The sequence below is a fragment of the Equus quagga genome, chromosome 14 (genome assembly GCF_021613505.1).
Source record: "Equus quagga isolate Etosha38 chromosome 14, UCLA_HA_Equagga_1.0, whole genome shotgun sequence".
Taxonomy (NCBI): domain Eukaryota; kingdom Metazoa; phylum Chordata; class Mammalia; order Perissodactyla; family Equidae; genus Equus; species Equus quagga.
Window position 1 is genome coordinate 41,521,928 of NC_060280.1, and position 22,635 is coordinate 41,544,562.

The 22,635-nt window shown below is 36.7% G+C and overlaps 1 protein-coding gene across 2 annotated transcripts in view; it reads left to right on the forward strand.

Moving 5' to 3' along the window:
• TYR (tyrosinase) overlaps positions 1 to 18,573 on the forward strand; it is a 92,042-nt gene extending 73,469 nt beyond the window's left edge. Inside the window, exons 4-5 of one of the 2 annotated variants that reach the window (XM_046685689.1) lie at positions 8,456 to 8,637; positions 17,947 to 18,573. In XM_046685689.1, the coding sequence (XP_046541645.1) occupies positions 8,456 to 8,637; positions 17,947 to 18,173 (409 nt within the window). In that variant the 3' untranslated portion in view covers positions 18,174 to 18,573. The remainder of the gene's footprint in view (positions 1 to 8,455; positions 8,638 to 17,946) is intronic. The other variant, XM_046685690.1, reaches the window with a different exon arrangement.
• The last annotated feature ends 4,062 nt before the right edge of the window (positions 18,574 to 22,635 follow it).

Consider the following 22,635-nt stretch of genomic DNA (forward strand, 5'->3'; position numbering starts at 1 on the left):
TTTCTTGTTAATTTATTCTCCTGGTTTAGATTATAAATGCAAGAGAAAAGCACTGATTATTGTATAAATATTGAGGAAAGGAAGATAAAAATGACACAGTTACTAAGTTAGTTGGTAGCACTGACATTACCCGGTATACTTATGCCTGCTCTGAAAACAATGTCTCTGCCTCAGTTTGGATTTGTTGCCCCCGCAGTGAAAGAAAACAGGGTGGTTGTGAGCCTGAATTTCTGAATGAAGCAGAGTGTTTAATTAATATTCTAGCATCTGTTTTCTGCACCCTTCCAGCCCTGTTGACAAAGCCTGCCTCCAGCTGCAAAGCTTAGTCAGAGAGTAACAGGAGCATTCAGGACCTGTTCAGGGAGAACAAGGAAGGAGCGAGGAGAAACCCAGGCAGGAAGAAGTGGAGTGTCAGAGGCAGAAGTCCAGATATACCAGCCGGAAGAACTGGGTTGCCATCTTAACTCAGCCCCTTACCAACCTTGTTCACTGTTTCCTCTTTTTCTGCCTTCGTGATTATGATTCCACTTTTTCTCTTTTGTTGTGTTTGCTATGCCAATGCATGTCCATTCCTCTCCTCATTTCCGTTTTCATTCTGTATTGTATTGTATTCATTTCTGTTCCCTGAGTATAAACTGTGTGAATCCTTAGAGAAAAGGAACACTTAATTACTATGTAATTAATGCCAGTGTGTATTGAACAAACAGCTCACATTTCAAGATGATGGTCAAGCAAAGCCCCTTCCACGTTGCCTTTAGAGATGTACAATCTGCACATCAGAACTTGGTAGAAGCACATATATTCTCACAACTGCAAAACACACCCATCCTCCTAGGGGAGCACACACTCGGCAAGGGCATTTGCTATAATTAGCAACAGAGGAGCAGTCTAGTCTACTGGGCTCCAATTCTGGTTGTGCTACTAATTAGCTCTGAAGTTTGGATTAGAATATTTTTCCTCTATAAAATGAGGTGTTTGGAAGGAAAGAAAACGTAAACTAACTGTTGTTTTTCAAGAACTGAGCCAAGCGCTTTACGAATATTGTGTCATTTTATCCTTGAGTGTTATTCTACTTTTGACTTCCTTGTTTCATTTTTGTTCTCATAACTATGCTAAAGTATATAGTACCATCCCCATTCTACACACGAGTGTACTGAGGCTTAGAGAGATTTCACTGATTAAGTTCAAATGAAGATGTTTGTTATCATTTAATAATTAAGGTTTGTTTCAACAGGTAAATATTTCAAAGCTAGGGATACATAGAAGAAACAAACAATTCAAAAGAGTAGAAACAATAGGAAACCACTGGCCTTGTCGTAACGTAGCTGCAATTCAATTTTTTTTGAGTGACTAGAATTTTGACTGGCTCCGGAAGAATCTCAAGCAATGGTTCTCAAAAACAAGGTGATTATCACTTCATCTGTCCCAGCCTTTCAGAAAGATAGCATCTGAGAAAAATAATTCCATATTCTCTTATCTTTTCATTGTCTCACTACTTCCATAGCTTCGTTTATTATCTACAGGCTGATGACTTCTCAATTTTTATTTCCAGAGCAAATCCAGACTTAAGTATCCAGCTGCCCACCTGACATCCCCCTTGGAATGTCTCAAAAGCATCTTCAAGCATAGCACATCAAAAATCATGATATTAACATCCCTTCCTCATTTGACACTTCTCCAGTGATCTACATCTTTGGGAATAAAAATATCTGGTCCAGCGGCATAAGCCAGAAAATTTGGAGTCTTCTTGACACCTCACCTCAGTTGCACTGCTTGGATAGCCACACGTCATCTTGTTGCCTGGACATAGTTTTCTCACTGATTTCTTCATCCCTTGCTCCCTGCATACCAACTCTTACTATCCTTCAGTCTCTTCTCCACAGTGCAATCTACGTAGTCTTTTAAAAATGATAATCTGTTCATGTTATCATCCATCATCCCAGGTACAAACAATCACTTGTTATTGATCTTGGGAAAAAATATGAATATTTCTCAAATGGCCTCCACTGCCCTCATGATTTGTCCCCCATTTATCTGTCTAGCTTGGTCTTGAACTATTATCTCCTTGCTCTCCATAGACCTATCAGTCGTTTTTTAGTTCCTTGAACTTGCCATGTGCCTCCCATCAAAGGCCCTTTGCAAATTCTATTCTTCAGAAGCATTCTTCTACCATTTCTCTAAATACTCATGCTTTGACACTATTAAGGACTTTCCCAGAGGCTGCAGACTCAATGAGGCCTCCCCATTAAATCTTGTTACCATGTTGCTTTCTTCCATAGTATTTGCCAATCTGTAATTATAGATTTATTTCTGAATTTACTGGTTAGTATATGTTTCCACCACTAAACTCTAAGTACCACAAGAACAGGGAACTTCATCAATACCTGGAAGAGAGCCAGTTTATTATAGATGCTTGGGATATATATGTATTCATTTATTTATGAAATAGATGAAATGAATCAAAAGTTGTTCTGTTGTATTTGTACATGCAACAATTTTTGTTGCAGTGGTAGATGTACTAAAACAAATCAGTTCCCAAATATCCAACTACATTAAGGCTTCCTTGTTAGTTGTTCTTTTTTTTTTTTTTTAATAAACTTTGATTTAAGAATAGTTTTCTATTTATAAGAATGTTGCAAAGATAAAAAAAAGAGTTCCTATATACCCCACATCCTGTTTCCTCTATTCCTTTTTTTTGGAGGGGGGGGGAAGATTAGCCCTGAGCTAACATCCTCTGCCAATCCTCTTCTTTTTGCTGAGGAAGATTGGTCCTGAGCTAACATCCGTGCCCATCTTCCTCTATTTTTACATGTAGGATACCTTCCACAGCATGGCTTGATAAGTGATGCATAGGTCCACACCCAGGATCTGAACTGACGAACCCCAGGCTGCTGAAGCTGAACATGCAAACTTAATCTCTACACCACTGGGCTGGCCCCCTGTTTCCTCTATTCTTAACATCATTAGTATAGAATACTTGTCTCTATTAATGAAACAATATTGATACATTATTATTAGCCAAGTCTATATTTATTAAGATACTTGGTTGTTACCTAATATCTTTTTCTGTTTCAAGATCTTGTCCAGGGTACCAGATTGCATTCAGTCATCATGTCTCCTGAGGCTCCTCTTGGCTGTGACAGTTTTTCAAACTTTCCTTGTTTTTGATAATCCTGACAGTTTTGAGGAGTTCTCTGCTCACCTGTTTTATAGAATGCCCCTCTTTTGGTATTTGTCTGATGTTTTTCTCCTGTTTAGACTGGGGTTACATGTTTGGGGGAGGAAGACAACAGAGACAAAGCACCATTCTCTTTACATCATATCAAAGGTACATGCTATCAACGTGACTTATCTTTGTTGATATTAACCTTGATCACTGGCAGAGGTAGTATTTGTCAGATTTATTAAACTGTTAAATGATTTCACCACCCGCCCCTAGTGTACTCTTTGGAAGGAAGCCACTGTGTGCAGCCCACACCTAAGGAATGGGAGTCATACACCGCTTACTGTATGTACTAGGAGTATCTACATAATTACTTGGAATTTTTCTGCATGATAGATTTATGTATTTCTCCTGTTCATTTATTTATAAAGTGTGGACTCTATATTTACTTTATACATTGTATTATAATCAAATATTACCTATTTACTCTATGGCTCAAATTGTTCCAGCTTTGGCTATTGGGAGCTGTTTTAGTTGGCTCATCTGTCCCCTTGGCACACTTCTGCCATTGTGGGGTGGTGTTGTTATATTCCTTGAGTATTTCCTTCCTTCTTGACACTACAAGATGCTCCAGGTTCATCTTGCATATTTCCTACCCCAGCCTTTGAATCAGCCATTTCTCCCAGGAGGCTTGCTTCCTTTATTGGAGAATATTTCTTGTGCTCTATTTACTCTTTCTTCTCCTTTGTTATTCCAATTACATGTATGTTAACTCCTTTTGAAATTGTCTGAGTTCTTGATTTTTTTCCATTCTTTTTTTTTTTCTCTTTGCACTTCAGTTTAGGGAGTTTCTATCTTCCAGCTCGCTAATTCTTTCCTCAGCTGTGGTAAGTCTACTGATGAGCCCATAAAATACCATTCTTCATCTCTGTTACAGTGTTTTTGATTTCTAGCATTTCTTTTGATTCCTTCTTAGAGTTTTCATCTCTCTGCTTATATTACCCATCTGTTCTTGCATGTTGTTTACTTTTTCTATTAGATCCCTTAACATATTATTCATAGTTATTTAAATTTCCTATCTGATAATTCCAAAATCTATGTCATATTTGAGTTGACTCTGATGATTGCTTTGTCTCTTCAGACTGTGTTATTTTCTTGCCTTGTGGAACACCTTGTAATTTTTTATTGAAAGTCAGACATGTTTTACTGGGTGATAGGAACTGAGGTACAGAGTCCTTTAATGTAAGGATTTATGTTAATCTGGTGAGGAACTGGGCTGTGTTTAATGATTTTTGTAACTATAGGTGCCAGAGGCTTCAAATTTCCCTAGTATCTTTGTTTTTATCTCCACTCTTGGCTTTGGACATCTGCGTATACTATTCCTCAGAGACTCTCTGTCTTGCAGCTCTTCTAGCTATAATCTTCTGTTATTATACTGGAGCTCTGTTGATAGCATGGTAAAGTACGGGGGGACTGTTCTAAAATATTCTGATTAAATTTTGTTCTTTTAATTGGCAATGTCTTGGGGCTGTGACCTATATGAGTGTTTCTCCACTGGTATAGTTTTCTCTTCTGTTTTCTTTTTTCCCCCCCTTGTCCCTATTCCATTTTTTCTTTGCAGCATTCCCAATCTATTTCCTTCAATCCCTAACCCATGTAGCCTATGTTTTAGTTCCCCTTAGGTGAGACAGGAAGGCTGAAAGAGGTTGAACTGAGAGGAATTCCCGTTCTCTGACTGGAATAAGTCTCTGGTAGTCATTTCCCCTGGATTAAATGCTTTGTTGTGGAGAAGACTCTGGGCATATTTCACAACGGTCACTCTCCCTCCCCCTGGCAGAGCCAGAAGAGGATCTTTTTCTGATCTTCATTGTGAAAATCTGGTACAGTCTCTGGAGGTAAAACCCCTAAGTGTGTGGCAATCCCCCTAAGACTGTGGCTCCTAAGAGGTTTTCCCTATCACTAGTAGTCCATACTCAATCTCCCACCATTCATCAGTGTTTAAGTGTTCCCACCAGTTTATGGATCCAGCTGCTTCTCCTCCTGGTCAGCAAATCTCAATTGTGTTCCTCTGGACGCACTTATCTCAGCAGTTTTAGGGGTAGGCAGTTTGCCCTGTAAGCTCAATTCTCTCATGGGTCCCAGAAAAATAGGTGATTTTCCATTGGTCTAGCTTTTCTTGTTGTAAGGATGGGAGTGACCAGGCTCTTTGCAGGTGAGACCTGAAACCAGAAATCCTGTGTTATTTTTATATATAAAACAGATTCTTTCTTGTTTCCATTGATGATCATCTTTACTTTTCCTCCTTCCTCTATTGTGCCTTTCACTGTTGCGCAGACTTCCAGAAAACTGTCTAGATACAATTTAAATAAATCCTTGGTAAGAAGATAATTTTTTTCACAAAACGTCAATGTGATTATCTAAGTTAAACATTAGTATTCCGATATGAGACATTCTAGATGTGGTTTGATGAAATTAACTGAAGATGAGAACCACTGATGAAGAATTTAATCAAGATTAATACCTTCATTTTAAAAGGTTGATAAGGTGGGTGAGCATATTAATGGTTTCATCCTTTAAATCTTTTGGTGCTAAGAATCGATGTCCTTGTTGAATGTAGGTAAGGAATTTTTATTTCTTGTCAGAAATAAGATTATTTATAAATTGAACTATAGTAGTAATTTTTCTCAATTGATGAAAGGCATAATTTTTGCCTTAAGCCCTTATCTAGTAGTTCATTGTATTTTGGGCTGTTTCTAAATCAGTCAGTTTAATAGGAGTGGAGGAGAGATTAATTATCAGAGAGCCTCCCTCTCATTAACAAATAGATTTACCAGTTGAAAACTGGTAAACATTGTTTAAATATTAAACATTGTTTAGTACAAACAAAATGTCTTATAAAGCATTGTCTATAATACAATTCTCTTTTTCAAAAAATACACATGTAATGTTATATATGCATATTTAAAAAACTAGATATAATAAAAATATAGAGCAATTATGCAATTTTTTTCTTTTCTCTTTTTTGCTTATTGACATTTTCTGAATTGCATATAATGAACAAATGATGCTTTTGTGAAAAGAAGAAAACTGTAGAATAAAGATTAATTCATAAAATTATAGGACTTGAATAGAATTTGGGGTTTATTTGCTAAGCCATTTCCTAATTTCTTCAGTTAAAGAAACTGAGGTACACACAGAAAAACCAATCTTCTTAAATCTTCTCCTTTCCCTTTTCTGCCTATTAGAGTAATAACCATTTTTAAAGACCCAGCTCAAATACACATGGCTTCCGCATTTCTATTATAACATGTCTCACGTCTCTCACCAGTTGTACAATTCTTCCAGTATAACAATAAAAATGAGGAGGAAGAAGAGAAAGAAATGCTATGAGTATGATGATCACTTCTGCTTACCATTTGTCAAGCACTAAGCCATGTAACTTACTTGTGTTATTTTAGCTAATCCTCGTAATACCTTCATGACATAAATATTATTCTCATTTTACAGAGGAAGGCAAGGAAAATCAAACAGGCTAAGAACTTTTACAAATTTCCCTGGTCACAGCTCAGATTTTTACACAGGTTCATGTTTCTCCAAAACTTGGCATATAGTAGGTAGTCAGTAAATTTATTTAATAATTGAGCTATTTAGGGAGCATTTGGTATTCATGGACCAGATTTTCAGTGTTTATCAGCAGCCTGCTGATCCCTCAGTTTATTCACAATTAAAAACCAACTTTGACCACAATTATTATTTGAAGTCCAGATTCTCTAAGCAAATAGAATTGTTTTCCATGATGGAAAAAATTATCACCTCGGCTACCATCTCATTTCCTTGTTCTCTTCTTTATTGTACTTCAAAACAGTTTTTCAAAAAATGTTTTGTTTGTTTTTAGAATTACCACATTCCTTTTTAGACACCACCCCCCCACCCTACCACCATGCAATAACCTTTTATCTCCTAGCTTAAAATTTCTAGCTAAGTAGCAATAGCTCACTTATTTAGCATTTTCATAAAAATTATCACACTGGATAAGCCCTTCAGAAACAGACAGGACAGATACGGTTATTTTCATTTTAAGAATGAGGAGGCTAAGTCTCCAAGAGGTTCAGTGATTTGCTTGAAGTCATACAGCTATGAAACCACAGAGCTAGGCCATGAGGGGACTTCTCTGTCTCCATATCTAGTGTTCTTCCCTCTATGTTATAAGGCCTGATACTACGAAGACACTCTTTTTGTCATACTTTCAATGACCCACTGTAAATTCTTAAGTAGCTTGAATTTCTATTCCGTTCTTACTGGATCTTTTTAATCCCTTAATTTTTAAGTTCTTATTCCAATCAGTTTTTAATTGCATGCAACAGAAGCTAACTGGCTGATTTAAATAGGAAAATAATTTGCTGAGGGGATATTTAATAACTCAGGAAATCACATAGAAGCAGGTTCAGAAACAGATGGGAACAAGGGAGAAGGGCAGCAGCCAAGTCATCTGCCAAAACCATGCTATAGAACACAGGATCTTCCTGGACTGTGGATCCCTTTGCTGGTACTTCTGGCCTTTCTGCCCCTAAAAACCCGATGTTATTACTGCAACTGCCCTTGTCCACTACTAGAATGGTTTTCTATTGTCCTTGCTTCTTTGTGTCACTCTCTTCAGTTTCGAAATCTTGGATGGGTATATCTGCTTGGCTGAGCATTAAGCATGTGGTCATACTCTCGCTTCAGGGGAAGCTGGGAAACCAAGTAGAAGTATTTTTAGCCTTTATCATGGGAGGTGAGCTGATTCTCCCCCTGAGATTCACTAAGCATACACCTCACCAAACATAACAAGCAGATTGAACTAATTAAAAGTTCCCTACCAAGACCATAAATGACCAAATTCCAGTACTGATTCCAATTTAGTTTTGCATCTTCTTTCTTTGGGCTAACTTCCTTTGAAACAAGATACATATTTAATTTACAACTATGACTTAGTTGTCACTCAACCAATAATTACCCTTGTTCTGCAGCATTCTGAAAGGTCTAAACGTGTCATGTAAGTTTCATTTATCTTCTAAGAAATTCCTTTTTTGAAGTTACACTGCAACATTTCTTTTAAATGAATGAGCTTCATCAGAACCTGAGAGTATGAATTAGTGCTTTACAAAATATTTTCAAAGAATGAAAAATATATTTGGCATCTTTCCACATCTTGGTATTTTAAGATATGTCTTGTTATTTTACTTTAGGAATTCCAAATATTTCTTTTATAAGCAATATGTTTCTGAATCTGAATAATCCTTTCCTCTGCAGTATTTTTGAACAGTGGTTCCGAAGGTATCATCCCCCTCAAGAAGTTTATCCAGAAGCCAATGCACCCATTGGTCACAACCGGGACTTCTATATGGTTCCCTTTATACCTCTCTACAGAAATGGTGATTTCTTTATTTCATCCAGAGATCTGGGCTATGACTATAGCTACCTACAAGAACCAGGTAAAGTTCAATTTCTTTCCCATGAATTGCCAAATCCAGTGTGACCAATTCCTTTTGAGAGAGTAGAAAACCTTTTACAATGTGATTCCCAAACCCATTAAATTGGGAAAGTACATTACAATCCTAACATCACCAATTTATTACTACATGGACTGAGTTGCAAAGATCTTTAAATTTATATCTACGCGGCTTAACATAGGGCATTTTGTACATGGCAACCACGGGACGGGCACTAAAGCTAAAATCAGAAAAAAAAAAAGTAGATTTGAAACATGACCCTATCAGCTGGCTGTGGTGTGACCTTGGGAAATTTTACTGCAATTCCCTGAATCTCAGTTTCTTTACCTGAAATATTGGGATCAGAACACCTCAAAGACATACCATGATGATGAAATGAATGTGATGTGTTGAAGAGCCAAGTGTGGTGTGGCATGGGATAAACATCCAGCTGTTTTGGAATCACCTTTGGGAACTTCCTGCCAGGGTTACCAAGAAAGTGTGTGGACATTGTGATTTTAAGCCCAATTAATAATAATAATGATGATAATAGCTATTATAATGATAATTGTTATGACTATAATTAAAGTAGTAATAAACAAACTCTAGGATTGTCATTATGTCTGGGCTTTAAATAATCTTCCTCAGTAGAACTATGTCAGTATCTCCTTGATAAATGAGGAACAGATCTCCCCCACCTGAGACCCTGCTATGCACAGGTTCCATACGTGCATTATTGATCAACCGTATATTAGATCAGTATTGTTATTCCTAGGAAGAATGAGGACACTGATACTAAGAGAATTTAAGTGACTTTCCCAATATCAAACACCAATACGTAGAGCAGCCAGATTTCAATACCGTGAGGTCCTCTCTTCATTTCACTACTCTATGCTTCCACTCTCACACAAGAGGATCAGCAACCAAAAACGGTAAAACAACATATGGCCTGTGGGTAAGAGGTATCCAACAAGCATTGATGTTTCATTATATTCACCTATGATTCATGAAAACGTAAACAGATATGGAAAATAAAATGAGCAAATGAATGACATTTACCAACTCCCTACCTCGTGTGCTAGACGTTAGTGACACATAAATGACTGACATAGTTCCACCTCAAGAAGCTCTAAATTCAGTATGGAAGTTAGTATAAGTTAGTATAAGAAAGTATAAAACATCAGGCTGTATTAAGTGCAGTAAAAGAGTCATAAAATCCTACAGGAGCACAGAGGAAACAGCAATGACTTCTGAATAGTTAGAATAACAGAAAGACAAGATAAGGCCTTGAAGGATGAGCAGGGAAGTAGATAGAAAAAGGCAGGGAATATGCAAAACTTAAAAAAACACAGTTGGAAAGAGTACAGTGTATTTATGGAACACTGAATTCTCCTATTTGAGTAGTATGAACAATGGAAAACTACACTGAGGAGATAAATTGAGTTGCTTTATAGTAGCTGACACATGGTAAGTATTTTTTATGTGCCAGGAACTCTTCTAGTTGTGCTGTGTGCATTGTTTCCTTTAATCTTCATAACTACCCTATGAAGTAGGAAGTATTATTTCTTTTTCCTTTTCATAGAGGAGAAAACAGAGGCTTAAAGAACATAAATAACTTTTCCCAGGCCATCTAGCTAGTGGCATAGCAGAACCACAATTTAGAACCAATAGGAGAAGCTGTATTTTATCAACCTTTTCTTTTTCCTTAATTTTTAATTTTTTTAATTGCGGTAACATTGGATTATAACATTATATAGCTTTCAGATGTACATCGTAATATATTTCGAATTCTGTGTAGATTACATCACGTTCACCACCCAAAAACTAATTATAGTCCATCCTCTCACATGTGAGCCTAATCGCCCCTTTTGCCCTCCCCCCCTATCCCCATGGTAACCACCAATCCAACCTCCGTTGTTATGTGTTTGTTTGTCGTTGATTTTATCTTCTACTTATGAGTGAGATCGTACGGTATTTGACTTTCTCCCTCTGACTTATTTCACTCAGCATAGTACCCTCAAGGTCCATCCATGTTGTCACAAATGACAGGATTTCATCATTTCTTATGGCTGAGTAGTAGTCCATTGTGTATAAATACCACATCTTCTTTATCCATTCGTCCCTTGATTGGCACCTAGGTTGTTCCAAATCTTGGCTATTGTGTATAATGCTGCAATGAACATAGGGGTGCATGTATCTTTATGCCTTTGTGTTTTCAAGTTCTTTGGATAAATACCCATCAGTGGGATAGCTGAATCATATGGTAGATCCATTCTTAATTTTCTGAGGATACTCCATACTGCTTTCCATAGTGGCTGCACCAGTTTGCATTCCCATCAGCAGTGTATGAGGGTTCCCTTCTCTCCACATCCTCTCCAACATTTGTTGTTTCCTGTCTTGTTAATTATAGCCATTCTGACCGGAGTGAGGTGATACCTCATTGTAGTTTTAGTCTGCATTTCCCTGATAGCTAATGATGTTGAACATCTTTTCATATGCCTGTTGGCCATCTGTATATCTTCATTGGAGAAATCTCTGTTCAGATCTTTTGCCCATTTTTTAATTGGGTTGTTGGTTTTTTTGTTGTTGAGATGTATGAGTTCTTTGTATATTTTGGATATTAACCCCTTATCTGATATGTGGTTTCCAAATATCTTCTCCCAGTTGTTAGGTTGCCTTTTCATTTTGTTGATGGTTTCCCTTGGTGTGCAGAAGCTTTTTAGTTTGCTGTAGTCCCATTTGTTCATTTTTTTCTTTTGTTTCTCTTGCCTGGTCAGACATGGTACTTAAAAATTTGCTGCTGTGGGGCTGGCCCCGTGGCCAAGTGGTTAAGTTCACGTGCTCCACTGCAGGCGGCCCAGTGTTTCGTTGGTTCGAATCCTGGGCATGGACATGGCACTGCTCATCGAACCACGCTGAGGCAGTGTCCCGCATGCCGCAACTAGAAGGACCCACAACGAAGAATATACAACTATGTACTGGGGGGCTTTGGGGAGAAAAAGGAAAAAAATTAAAAATCTTTAAAAAAAAAATTTGCTGCTGAGACTGACATCAAAGAGCATACTGCCTATGTTTTCTTCTAGAAGTTTCATGGTTTCAGGTCATACATTCAAGTCTTTAATCCATTTTGAGTTGATTTTTGTGCATGGTGTAAGGGAATGGTCTACTGTCATTCTTTTGCATGTGGCTGTCCAGTTTTCCCAACACCATTTATTGAAGAGACTCTCCTTTCTCCATTGTATGCTCTTGGCTCCCTTGTCAAATGTTAGCTGTCCATAAATGTATGGGTTTATTTCTGGGTTCTTGATTCTGTTCCATTGATCTGTGTGTCTGTTTTTTGTGCCAGTACCATTCTGTTTTGATTACTATGGCTTTGTTGTATATTTTGAAGCCAGGGAGTGTGATAACTCCAGCTTTGTTCTTCTCAGGAATCTTTTGGCTATTCGGGGTCTTTTGTTGTTCCATATAAATTTTAGGAGTTTTTGTTTTATTTCCGTGAAAAGTGTTGTTGGAAATTTGATACGGATTGCGTTGAATCTATAGATTGCTTTAGGAAGTATGGATATTTTAGCTATGTTAATTCTTCCAATCCATGAACTCGGAATATCTTTCCATTTCTTTGTGTCTTCTTCAATTTCTTTCAACAATGTTTTATAGTTTTCGGTATACGGATCTTTCACCTCTTTGGTTAAGTTTATTCTTAGGTATTTTATTCTTTTTGTTGTACCAACCTTTTCTTGTCCTTTGGGGAATTATTAGTTGAACAGATATGGGTTTTATTGGCCTGTTTTGCTTTATCTGAAGATCATAGCCAGTGGAAGGAATACTAAAGTGGCTGGCAGAGGCATTCAGTTCTTGAAAACCTTGAGATTACTGAGAACAAAGGATTTTGCAAATAATGGAGGTGTGGCAAGGGGAGGGGCTTCCTGTGAGTCAAAAAAAGGGGGAGTGTCAACAGGTTTTTCCTTCCTTCTATAAACACCCTACATTAAAAAAGGAGCATATTGGTAACAATTTTTCAAAGATTCATCATTGGGATTTTATTTCTATTTCTCCATTTGTCAAACTATCAGATATGAAATAATTTTATAATATTCATAGTCGTGCTTAATCACTGCTTTCTTAGAGTCGCATGGTAATTTTTCTGTGTATGAATCTTTCTCCTCTCCACCTTGGCTGTGAGTCCTGTAAGATCAGACTTGATATCTTGCAAGTTTCTCTATTCTAAGTACCAAATGGTATCTGGTATGGGGTGAAATCAATGCATCAATATGAGAGCAGGTGATGGTTATCATGAAAGGTGGTATCTCTTAGCCAATATAAGTAAAGCTTGCTAGAAAGATCACTCCTTTTAATACCCAGGTCATTTTAGATATATATTTTAAACATTTTTTTCAAGTCTTCTATCAAACGAGCTATTTTCTAGATGGTTTTATTGATTTATTTACTCTTTCTACATATAAATGTTTAATAACTACCTTGAACAAGACGTTGTCTTAGATACTATGAATACATTGATGAACATGTAGTCTCTCTTTTCACAGAGCTTACATGCTAATAGAAGAGAAAGGCTTTAAACAACTCCTAACCCAATGACTCATTTATTTAGAGATGTGGCTATCTCTAGGGGTCAATGAAGTGATATTTCAGAGGATATCAGTATGATATGAAGAAATAATTGTTTGAAAAAAGGGTCATGATTGTGGATTTTGGCCATATTGTCAGATCAATGGAAGCTATTGATGAATTTTAAATGGATGATGCTCAAATTTGAGTTTTCAGAAGATTACTCTTGCTGCAGTATATAGAAAATTTTGTAGCAGTCGCAAAGCACATTCAGAGATCGGCCAGTGAAAATGCTATTGCAAATGTCCAGGGGACAAGTGAAGGTAGTTTGGATTGCAGTGGTGATGGTAGGAAGGCAGGCAGAAGCATGAAAGAATCTGATGTTATTTTGAAGACAAAATTTACAAAACTCAAAAAATGATTTATATACTGAGTGAGAAAGAGAGAGACATTAGGGATGCCTTTAGGCTTTCTGGCCTGTGAAAATGATGAATGGTTGTACAGTTCGCTGAGACAGTAACAATAGGAGTAGGGCCAGACCTGGGAAGACTCTCATGGCTGTTTTTGTTACATAGAGTAATAGGGTGAAATGAAATATTAGGGTCAATATGTCTCTGGGGCAGTTGGATAGCCTTGACACTCAGAAGGGATTCTGGCCTGCAGATACTAATGTGAGAGACATCAGCATATAAATGGTCATCTCTGCTAAACTTCACCATCCTGTGTAGTAGTGATTTTTATTGTTTTATAGGTAAGTAAGTTGAGAATCAGAAAGATAAAGTGACTAGTCCTAAATCACAAAGCCAGTAAGTGGCAAATATTGAATCCCAAACTAATTCTCTCTCTGTTACTCCACAGAAGAGAGGGGTCTCTTTAGTCCTTGTACGTCTTCCACATATGGTCCAGCTCATTGTTTCTTCCCTAGTGTCCAAATGGGTACTTTTTACTGAAAAGCCAACAAAAACCATTGGATGAGAGAAGGGAGAGGAGGCTCAAAGAATCACATTAAGGGCTTAAATACATTTATTTATTTCTAATTGATTTTTTTAAATGAAATTGATTTGAAATACTTTATCTATTTAGAGCACTTTTCATACAGCTGTGAATCTACATAGTTAATTTTAGAGAAGTTGACTTTAAAATAAGTAAGAGCAATTGCTTATTTTCTATTTTATGAATTATTCTGTTGCTTCTTTTGTACTTTCAAGGAGTTTAAAATTTATCTCTATTCATTGCTAAACTTTAAGCTCATTAAAAAGTCCTTAAAAATTTCTTGATATGATTTAGTTTAAGCAGTGCATTATTCATCATTCAGGTACTCATTTTTGAAATTACTAAAGTGTTTTCTGTAAAAGAGAGCTGATGTCTGGCATTTGTCAAGCACTTTCTCTTATAATCGAATTTAGTGATGTTTTAAAAAACTGAGCAGCAGATGATTTTCTTGCATGCATAACTGATTAAAAGATGAGAACAAAAAGCTTCGGCAATGAAGAGCTGTGTCCTCAATGCCGCTGGTAAATGTAATCCTGCTTTCTGCATGGTACTGCTCTGTTGAGAGCTTCCTTCTTCCCATATATTCCAAAAGACCTAGACATTTGGTTTGAAAAATGAGAAGGTGCAGCATGTTCACAGTAACTGGAGTGTCTCATTCTACAGATGGGGATTTTATGAGGCTTCTGTCATTCACAGATTTGTTCAATAGCTGTGCTTGGCTGTGTGTAGACACAGGTGCATAGGGCTTTTGCCTGGGAGGGCTTGCCATCAACATCACACACTCCAGTTCTAACTCATTCTTCTCCTCAGTGGGATAGTCTTCGGGGATCCCTCCCCTGACTCCCCACACTGATATTGGAGGTCTTTTCCCCACGATCTCATTGTACAGTTTACATCCTTTCATTGCAATAGCATTACTCTTGAAATAATATGTTTGCTTGTCAGTCTCCTCTTCCAGTTATTGTTTCCTTCAGGCCAGGGACTCTGCTTACTTATCTTTTTCCCTGTAGTGCCTCCACCACCACCTGGCATGTAATATGTCTCAGTGAACATTTGTTGAATGAATGAATGAATGAGTGAGTAGAAGATGAAAGGTAAAACAATAATACATAGTACTTGATCTCAAGAGTTTGTGATCAAGCCTGAAAAGTAAGACATACATGTATATAATTATAACACATAGACAATTTTGCCCAGTGTCACAAGGGAAAAAAGAAAGAAATAGTCTAAGAATCCAGAAGAGAGAGCCGAACTGAACCAGAATCAAAGCATGTTTGAAAGAGAAAAACTTTTACTGGAAGCTGGTTCAGTTGAAATATTGATAAAATTACCATGGAATAACAAAAATCAAAATAGTTATAAATTGCTTTCTATATTCTAGGAATTGTACCAACTCTATACATACCTGGTCCAGTTTAAATGTTATAGGCAAACTTTGTATGTTACAGATTCCTAATTCATTAAATTAGGATAATGGTCCCTAACTAACTCATGTGTTTGTCATGTGGATAAACGGGCATGTGATTTGGAAATGATAGAGCTCAAAACCAATAGAAGACTATATGATTATTCTGAAGAGAAAGAGTAGCAAGAAAAATGAAACTTTAAGTAGGTAAAGATGATAGAAAAATTATGATAGTAAGAATAATTTAAAGGAACAGTGTTGGGGTTCAAAAGCAGATAGCTGAGAAAAAAGTCTGAATTTGTTTAAAGCTATTGAGAAATAGAATGTTTCAAAGAAGACAGTCCGTTGGTGACAGTAAAAACTGAGATCACTTGGAATGAACTGCAACAGAGAAACAGAGAAACTATAAGAGATGTTGGAGAGCAGGACAGACATAGAAATAGTATTGAAAATTGTGACTTGAGCTCAAGCTGAGCTTTTAAACAATAAAGGACATCATACTTATTATGTAAACTCTATGTAATTTGCATTTTTAAAAACAAGCAAGTCGGATGTTTTGAAGTGACTAATAGTACTATAAACTAGGCATTTGTAGTCCCATTTTCAAAATATTTTTTACATATGTTAAAAACAGTAACTTTTATGTTTGATGGAAATAATTTTTCATATTTTTAAATTTATTTTTAATTTTAGCTTTGTTGCCTGTCATTGTTTAGATTTAAATTAATATTGTTTAAAGTTATAAATCATTTTATTTATAATTTATTTAATAATGTTTATCCTTTGCAAGTTATTGCCCCTTCCTGACGAAGAAAAACACTAAATTTCAGTATTGTTCAAATTATGCTTAAATGAGTTCTAAGAATTTTAGGTATCTTAGTGAAAGCTGGCAGAAAGATGGTACCAAGGACAGAAGAAGAAAAGCTAACAAGAGAAATGGAAAGGGTGTTAGCCCTGTAGCCTTACTTAAGCCAGGGAAACTCCACTTTTATCCTCTTTGAATGAATATTGGACTTGAATATAAAATTAATTTTTAACAAGTTCTCTGGTTAAAAACGAGGAACATTCCTGCTTTAATTGTCCTGAACATTAGTGAATTAATGGTGAACAGTGAGACTCTCATTTTAAATTTTACTTCATGTCACTGTTCTTTCCAAGACATTTTTATTAAATAAATATTCCTTTTCTCCTTGGCTTTTGCATCTCATTTTTATTATATATGAAGTTTACCTATAGTTATAATTCCAGAATATCCTAAGGTAATTATTCTACTCTATCTCTTGTTGTTTTTATTGTTGTTAGTGCAGTGGAGCAGATTCTGACTCCTAGTGACGCTGTGTACAGCAGAGCAGAATCCTACCTGGCCTTTTTGCGCCATCCTCTCATCTTCCGGTGCTGTATCAGACAGTGCACCTCTGCTACTCATAGGTTTCTCATGGCCAATTTTCCCAGAAGTGGGTGGCCAGGTCCTTCTTCCTAGTCTGTCTTAGTCTGGAAGCTCCACTGAAACCTGTTCACCATGAGTGACTCTGCTGGTATTTTAAAGACCAATGGCAGAGCTTTCAACATCACAGCAACACACAGCCACCACAGCATGACAACCAACAGATGAGTGGTGTGGTTCCCTGACTGGGGAAATGAATCCGGCCCTGTTGGTGAGACCGCCAAATCTTAACCACTAGACCACCAGGGCTGGCTATAAATAGTGAAGCTTACTTTAAAATCAATCAAAAGAATACAATAAATTATTAACTTCAAGGCAAAATAATGTAAGAAAGAAAATGTAATCATAGCATAATATTTGCTTCAACTTTGAATAATATTTATATACTAAAAATAATGAAACTCCTATATGTGGATTTGACCCTAAATCATGATATTATTATACTGAAAAGATCAAGGAAAGAAAAGGGGTTATAAGAGAACTAAAATCATTATTTATATATGAGGAACCTAAGATATAAACTTGATGAATTAAGAGATAGTAATATTTGCTTATTATTTAGAAATATGGAGACAATTACCAGAATAAATAGCTAAAAGAGTTACAGTAGCTAACTTGGGGGCAGGCGCTGAATAATTCACAGATCAGATATTATCTATAAACTTCAAAAGATCTCAACAAGGTGGTATCATTTTCCTATTTTCCTGATGAAGAAACTGAGGATTAAGAGTATTAGGTGTAACTCTCCCAAGTTCTTTCAGCTAGTAAGTAACAGAGCTGGCATTCAAACCCAAGTGTCTGCCTCCAAAGTATTATGAAAGTATAATGATGATGACAATGATGATGATGATGGTGATGGTGATGACGATGATAGTAAAAACATTGGGATGTCTTTCTCTTTCAGATCCAGTCTTTTTTCAAGATTACATTAAGTCCTACTTAGAACAAGCAAGTCGGATCTGGCCATGGCTCCTTGGGGCAGCTCTGGTGGGATCTGTACTCACGGCTGTGCTGGGAGGGCTCACTACCTTGTTATGTCGTCGCAAAAGAGGGCAGCTCCCTGAAGAGAAGCAGCCACTTCTCATGGAAAATGAAGATTACCACAACTTGTTGTATCAGAGCCATTTATAAAAGGCTTAGGCGGTAGAGGAGGGCCAAAAAGCCTACCTTCACTCTAATTCAAAGGATGTGCAAATTCCCAGGAGATGTCTCAACCCAGATGCCTGGTATTTGTCTGTGCAGACCGCTATCGGAGTTGTAATCTAATACAGTGTACCCCTCCTCCAACTCAGGTGAAACACATCTGTTCTTGCCTTGTTCTTTTTTCCTTCATCTCTTTGACAGTTTTCCTCAAGCTTATATTTCCAGGGAAGGATGCCAGTTGGTAATGAGTAACTGCTGCTTGTAGCTGAATGAAAGTGCTCTCATAAAATGTGGGAATCATTTTGATTTTTTCCTTCTGATTGTTCAATGACATATTTCTTTTTTATTATCCTCTTTCTTTGATTTTAATAAAATAGTAACAAATTTGCACTGACTCCTTTGAGCTTAAGAAATACATTCTTATTTTTCTCAGAAAGCATAATGTTTCCCTTATATTTTACATTCCTGCTCCAAAATGTGTCGTGGACTTCAAATAGAAAACAACCTCCAGCTCTTTCCTGCCGTAATCCTGACTATATGTGTGAAGGTCACTGAAAACAGGGGCCCCGCCCCTACCACAAGCCTGGCTAAGTGCCTGTCTCAAGGTGTGCTCTTTAGACATGTTGACAATGACAATAATAATCCTATTAAGAGCTTTTTTTAATCTTCTAAGAAGAATTTTATTTTATTAGAGAATATTTAAAATACTGCAAAACATTTGAAGGTGGAGAACAGTTATGCAAATATTGACCTGTCTGCAGTTCTAGCAAAATAGCTTATTTCTATTTTTCTTGGCTATAAGACCCTAAATTAGGATGTCCAGGTAATCTTGCTACTTGAATTTTTGGGTCTTGTTGAATTTCTAAAAATAGTCCAGTTGATATTACATTTGTTTTATACCTATGTATAGTATAAAAGACTAGGACCAGGGGTGGAAGTTATAGGGGACTCTTTTTCGGTCCAATAAAAGAAAAAAACTATTCAATACTCTGAGCTTTCCAAAACCAAAATGGACATCCTTGGAAAATGATAAGTGGTTGCCATTATAATTCTTCACATTTAAGTTGGATGGCTAATTCGCCTTGCATTCTATAAAGAGAATTTAAGTATCGAGTCTATAGTAACACGTGTTTAAATTGGCTCAGGACTCTTAACAACTGCTCCTTTAGAAGCAAGGCCAAGCACGCTCTATAAAACATCCCTGTGATTCTGGCACAGTATTTCAGTGTGTTTCACCAAATTCCAGCATTCACCCTCTCGTCCAAACTCATTCTCTGTGTCCTGATATCCTCAGACTCTTCGGTTCCCTTACGCTTAGTTTGTATTTGTCAGCTCAGTGTTTTCAAATGTGTACTTCAGTTTGACTACTTGATTTATACTTCCAGTTTCATATCTCAACACTGTCTTTGCACTCTCTCTTAATGCCGTGCTTTAAAGACAGACTTGACCAGTCGAGGCTCCCAGAAACCTGCCTGGGCCTGACACCTGAACTTCTACATCTCTGGGAGGGTATTTAAGAGGACACTCATGATTTCTATGGTACCTTGCAGCTAAAATATTCTACAACTACTGTAAAGTCTGAAGAGTAGTGTTCAGATTGCTTATGAATGCATTTAAAAATGAATTGATTGAAAAATTTGCCCTCTTGAAAATGTCTTTATCTAGAAAAGACTGACCTAAAGTCAAGATCACGTAACCTTAAAGGGTTATATTTCATTTAGTCCCAGTCTGACTTTCAAAGAAAAGCAAAAATCATCCTATTGTACACATTAGTCAAATGATTTTGGCTAATTTTCATCTAGAATAAATAGAAATTTACAATTATTGCCGAAGTAATGTCATTGACTCTCAGAAATTACTAATAGTTTACAAACTCAGTTGTAGAGCGGCATTTATCTTCTAACTCCCATTAGTTGTCAGACTTATTATTTGCTAGCTTGTCTACTTTCTGTTGCCTAGTGGAGAAAATTCAGGCAAGGGATGGAGAGCAGCAGAATTATTGACACACTGCGTTGGGGGGGGTCTGTGGGACTCGAGGGCAAATACTAAGGGTTATATCCTCATCTTGGCACATAACCAGAAAAAAAGATTTAAGATAAATTAGCAATGGCATCTGAGGACTGGATTCAATTTAGTTGGGAATTAAAACTAGTAAAACCGAGAGCAAGGAGTGGAAAAAGGAATTTGGATAATGGTCCGTAGAAGATTCTGGAGAAGCAGTAACAGTGATTGTGATTGCCTTTAGTCTGATCTCAGAACGCAAAACAATTACTTAGTTAGGTTTGATTTGAAGGCAAAATTTTATTCCAGGTGGTATTTTAAATTGTTTTTACAAAGCATCTTGAATAAAAAGTTCACCCAAGGAATTTTCATTATTACTGACAAGAACCTGTATAAAGCCATTATTTTCTTTATCATGAGGCAATTCCCTCCTTTATTACTGCACTTCAACACAGAATATTGTTTTGTTCCTCTGGAGGCTCAAGGTATCTACTTGGGTGGCAGCAACATCGGTGATAAAACCACCACCACATTGATTCCATGGTTTTCTCAATAAGGTACCAAAATTACATGACTGATATTTCAAGATACCTGGCAGTTTCATTAAACTGTAATCAACATTATATTCTGTGGCATTGTCTTATAGTATGGCTTTTATAAATTGCTTCATTTTTAGCTCCGCTTTTTTCCATTGCTACGTTATGTCACATTTTGCTACAGAGAATGTAATAAGCAGCTGCCACTCTTTTTATTCTTCTTTCTGTCTTATTTTTAAAAACATATTATTTTTAGTACCCAACCTTTCCAACAAGTCAAATATATAGTGCTCCATCTGTAGAAATGAATATGTGATGGCTACAAGTCATTTCAACCAGTGTCTCTAGCAGGCTGACGACTGGCATTGATTGTGAATGTTTTTAAATAGCCTTTTCCTTGCTTATATGGGCTTTGATTTGTAGGAACAGTCTTCTTTGCCATCATAAAAAGGGACTCACTGGGGCCACCTATTGTGAGCCTATGCTATTTTGTAGGGCATGTCAGTAGAACAAAGTGCCCTCCCTCTTCTGATTAGACTCCTTCTGAAAAGTGCTGAAATGCAAGTAAAAAGAGGGTTTTTAAAACATTTTTTGCTGCTTATTTTCAAAAGCATTTGCTAGTTTGTACAATGTAATGGATATACAGTTGCCTATAGGAACCACTGGAGGCCTTAAGGGCTTCAAACCATTCAGCTGTTTAAAACTATATAGGAATAATTTAAGTATTTTATTTTAAATAAAAGCCGTATTAAAACTTTATGTAGCTCAAGTTTATCTAATTGTTTTATGAGTTCGTTTCTTAATAGCAGTTTAAGAAATTATTCTTGTAACTTCATGTTAATCTACCCATTCTTGTATGTTTTATCATCATGATCATAGTGATTTCCAATTTCTTATTTAAAAATAAGTAACAAAGATGTTACAATTTAGTGAGTATTTATGATGTTTCAAGAACTGGGCTAAGCTCTTCACATATGTGAACTCATTTAATCTTCATGTCATCAATACGGGAATAAGTATTATTTGTGTTTTCAAATTAGGAGACTGTAGCTTAAACAGGAGACGAAACTTGCCCAGGATTTGAATCCGGTTCTTCCTTCATAATTATAAGTTTCAATGTTGTTTGTTATCAACTATGTTGATGTGTCATAACTTACCACTTCCTTGCTACTGGACATTTAGGTTTTATCTAGTTTTAAAACTGCATTTAGTGCTGTAAGGAATATTTTGGTGCATTTGCCATTTGATCTCTCTGAAATTATTTTCCAGGAGCACAGTCTCTGGCATCAAAGCATATGAATAATTTTACGACTTTTCCAATGGATTGCCACAGTGCTTTTGCAAAGGGTTGCATAGATTTCAAAATGCAGAGTTTCTACCGACTGGGCTAGCTGACATGCGCTTCTCCTTAGATTCTGTCAAGGAGGCTCTCTGGCTTTCATATTTCAATGTAAATTGTAGGTTCATTGGCTTTCACAATTCACCTTAAAATAATTACCCCCAGCCGTTCAATGTCTTTTTTCAATGTATCAATGGCGCTTAACCAGAGCCATTTACCTTGAACTTCTCAAACCTCTAGGTTCCTCTTTAGTTACAGGTGGATCCCATTCTACTATTAGACTATTCCAGGTGAAGTTTGTAACAGTTGCTCACTACAGCATGCTGGGAGTTATCAACGCTCTACCATGACTAGCAATGGAGTCTTCATTGCCAATTACCTGGTAGGTTATCCAGCAGCAAGATCCTACTTCATATCTTGCTTCCTAAGACCACTTCCGACATCAGATGTCAGCTTTTGTTTCCCCAGAGGTCTCAGCTGACTCTACGCCTACTAATGCTGGGAGAGTACTTTAGAACTGTCCCACATCCAGGCAAGAAACTTCAGCTTTTGTTTTTCCACCTTGTCTAGTCAT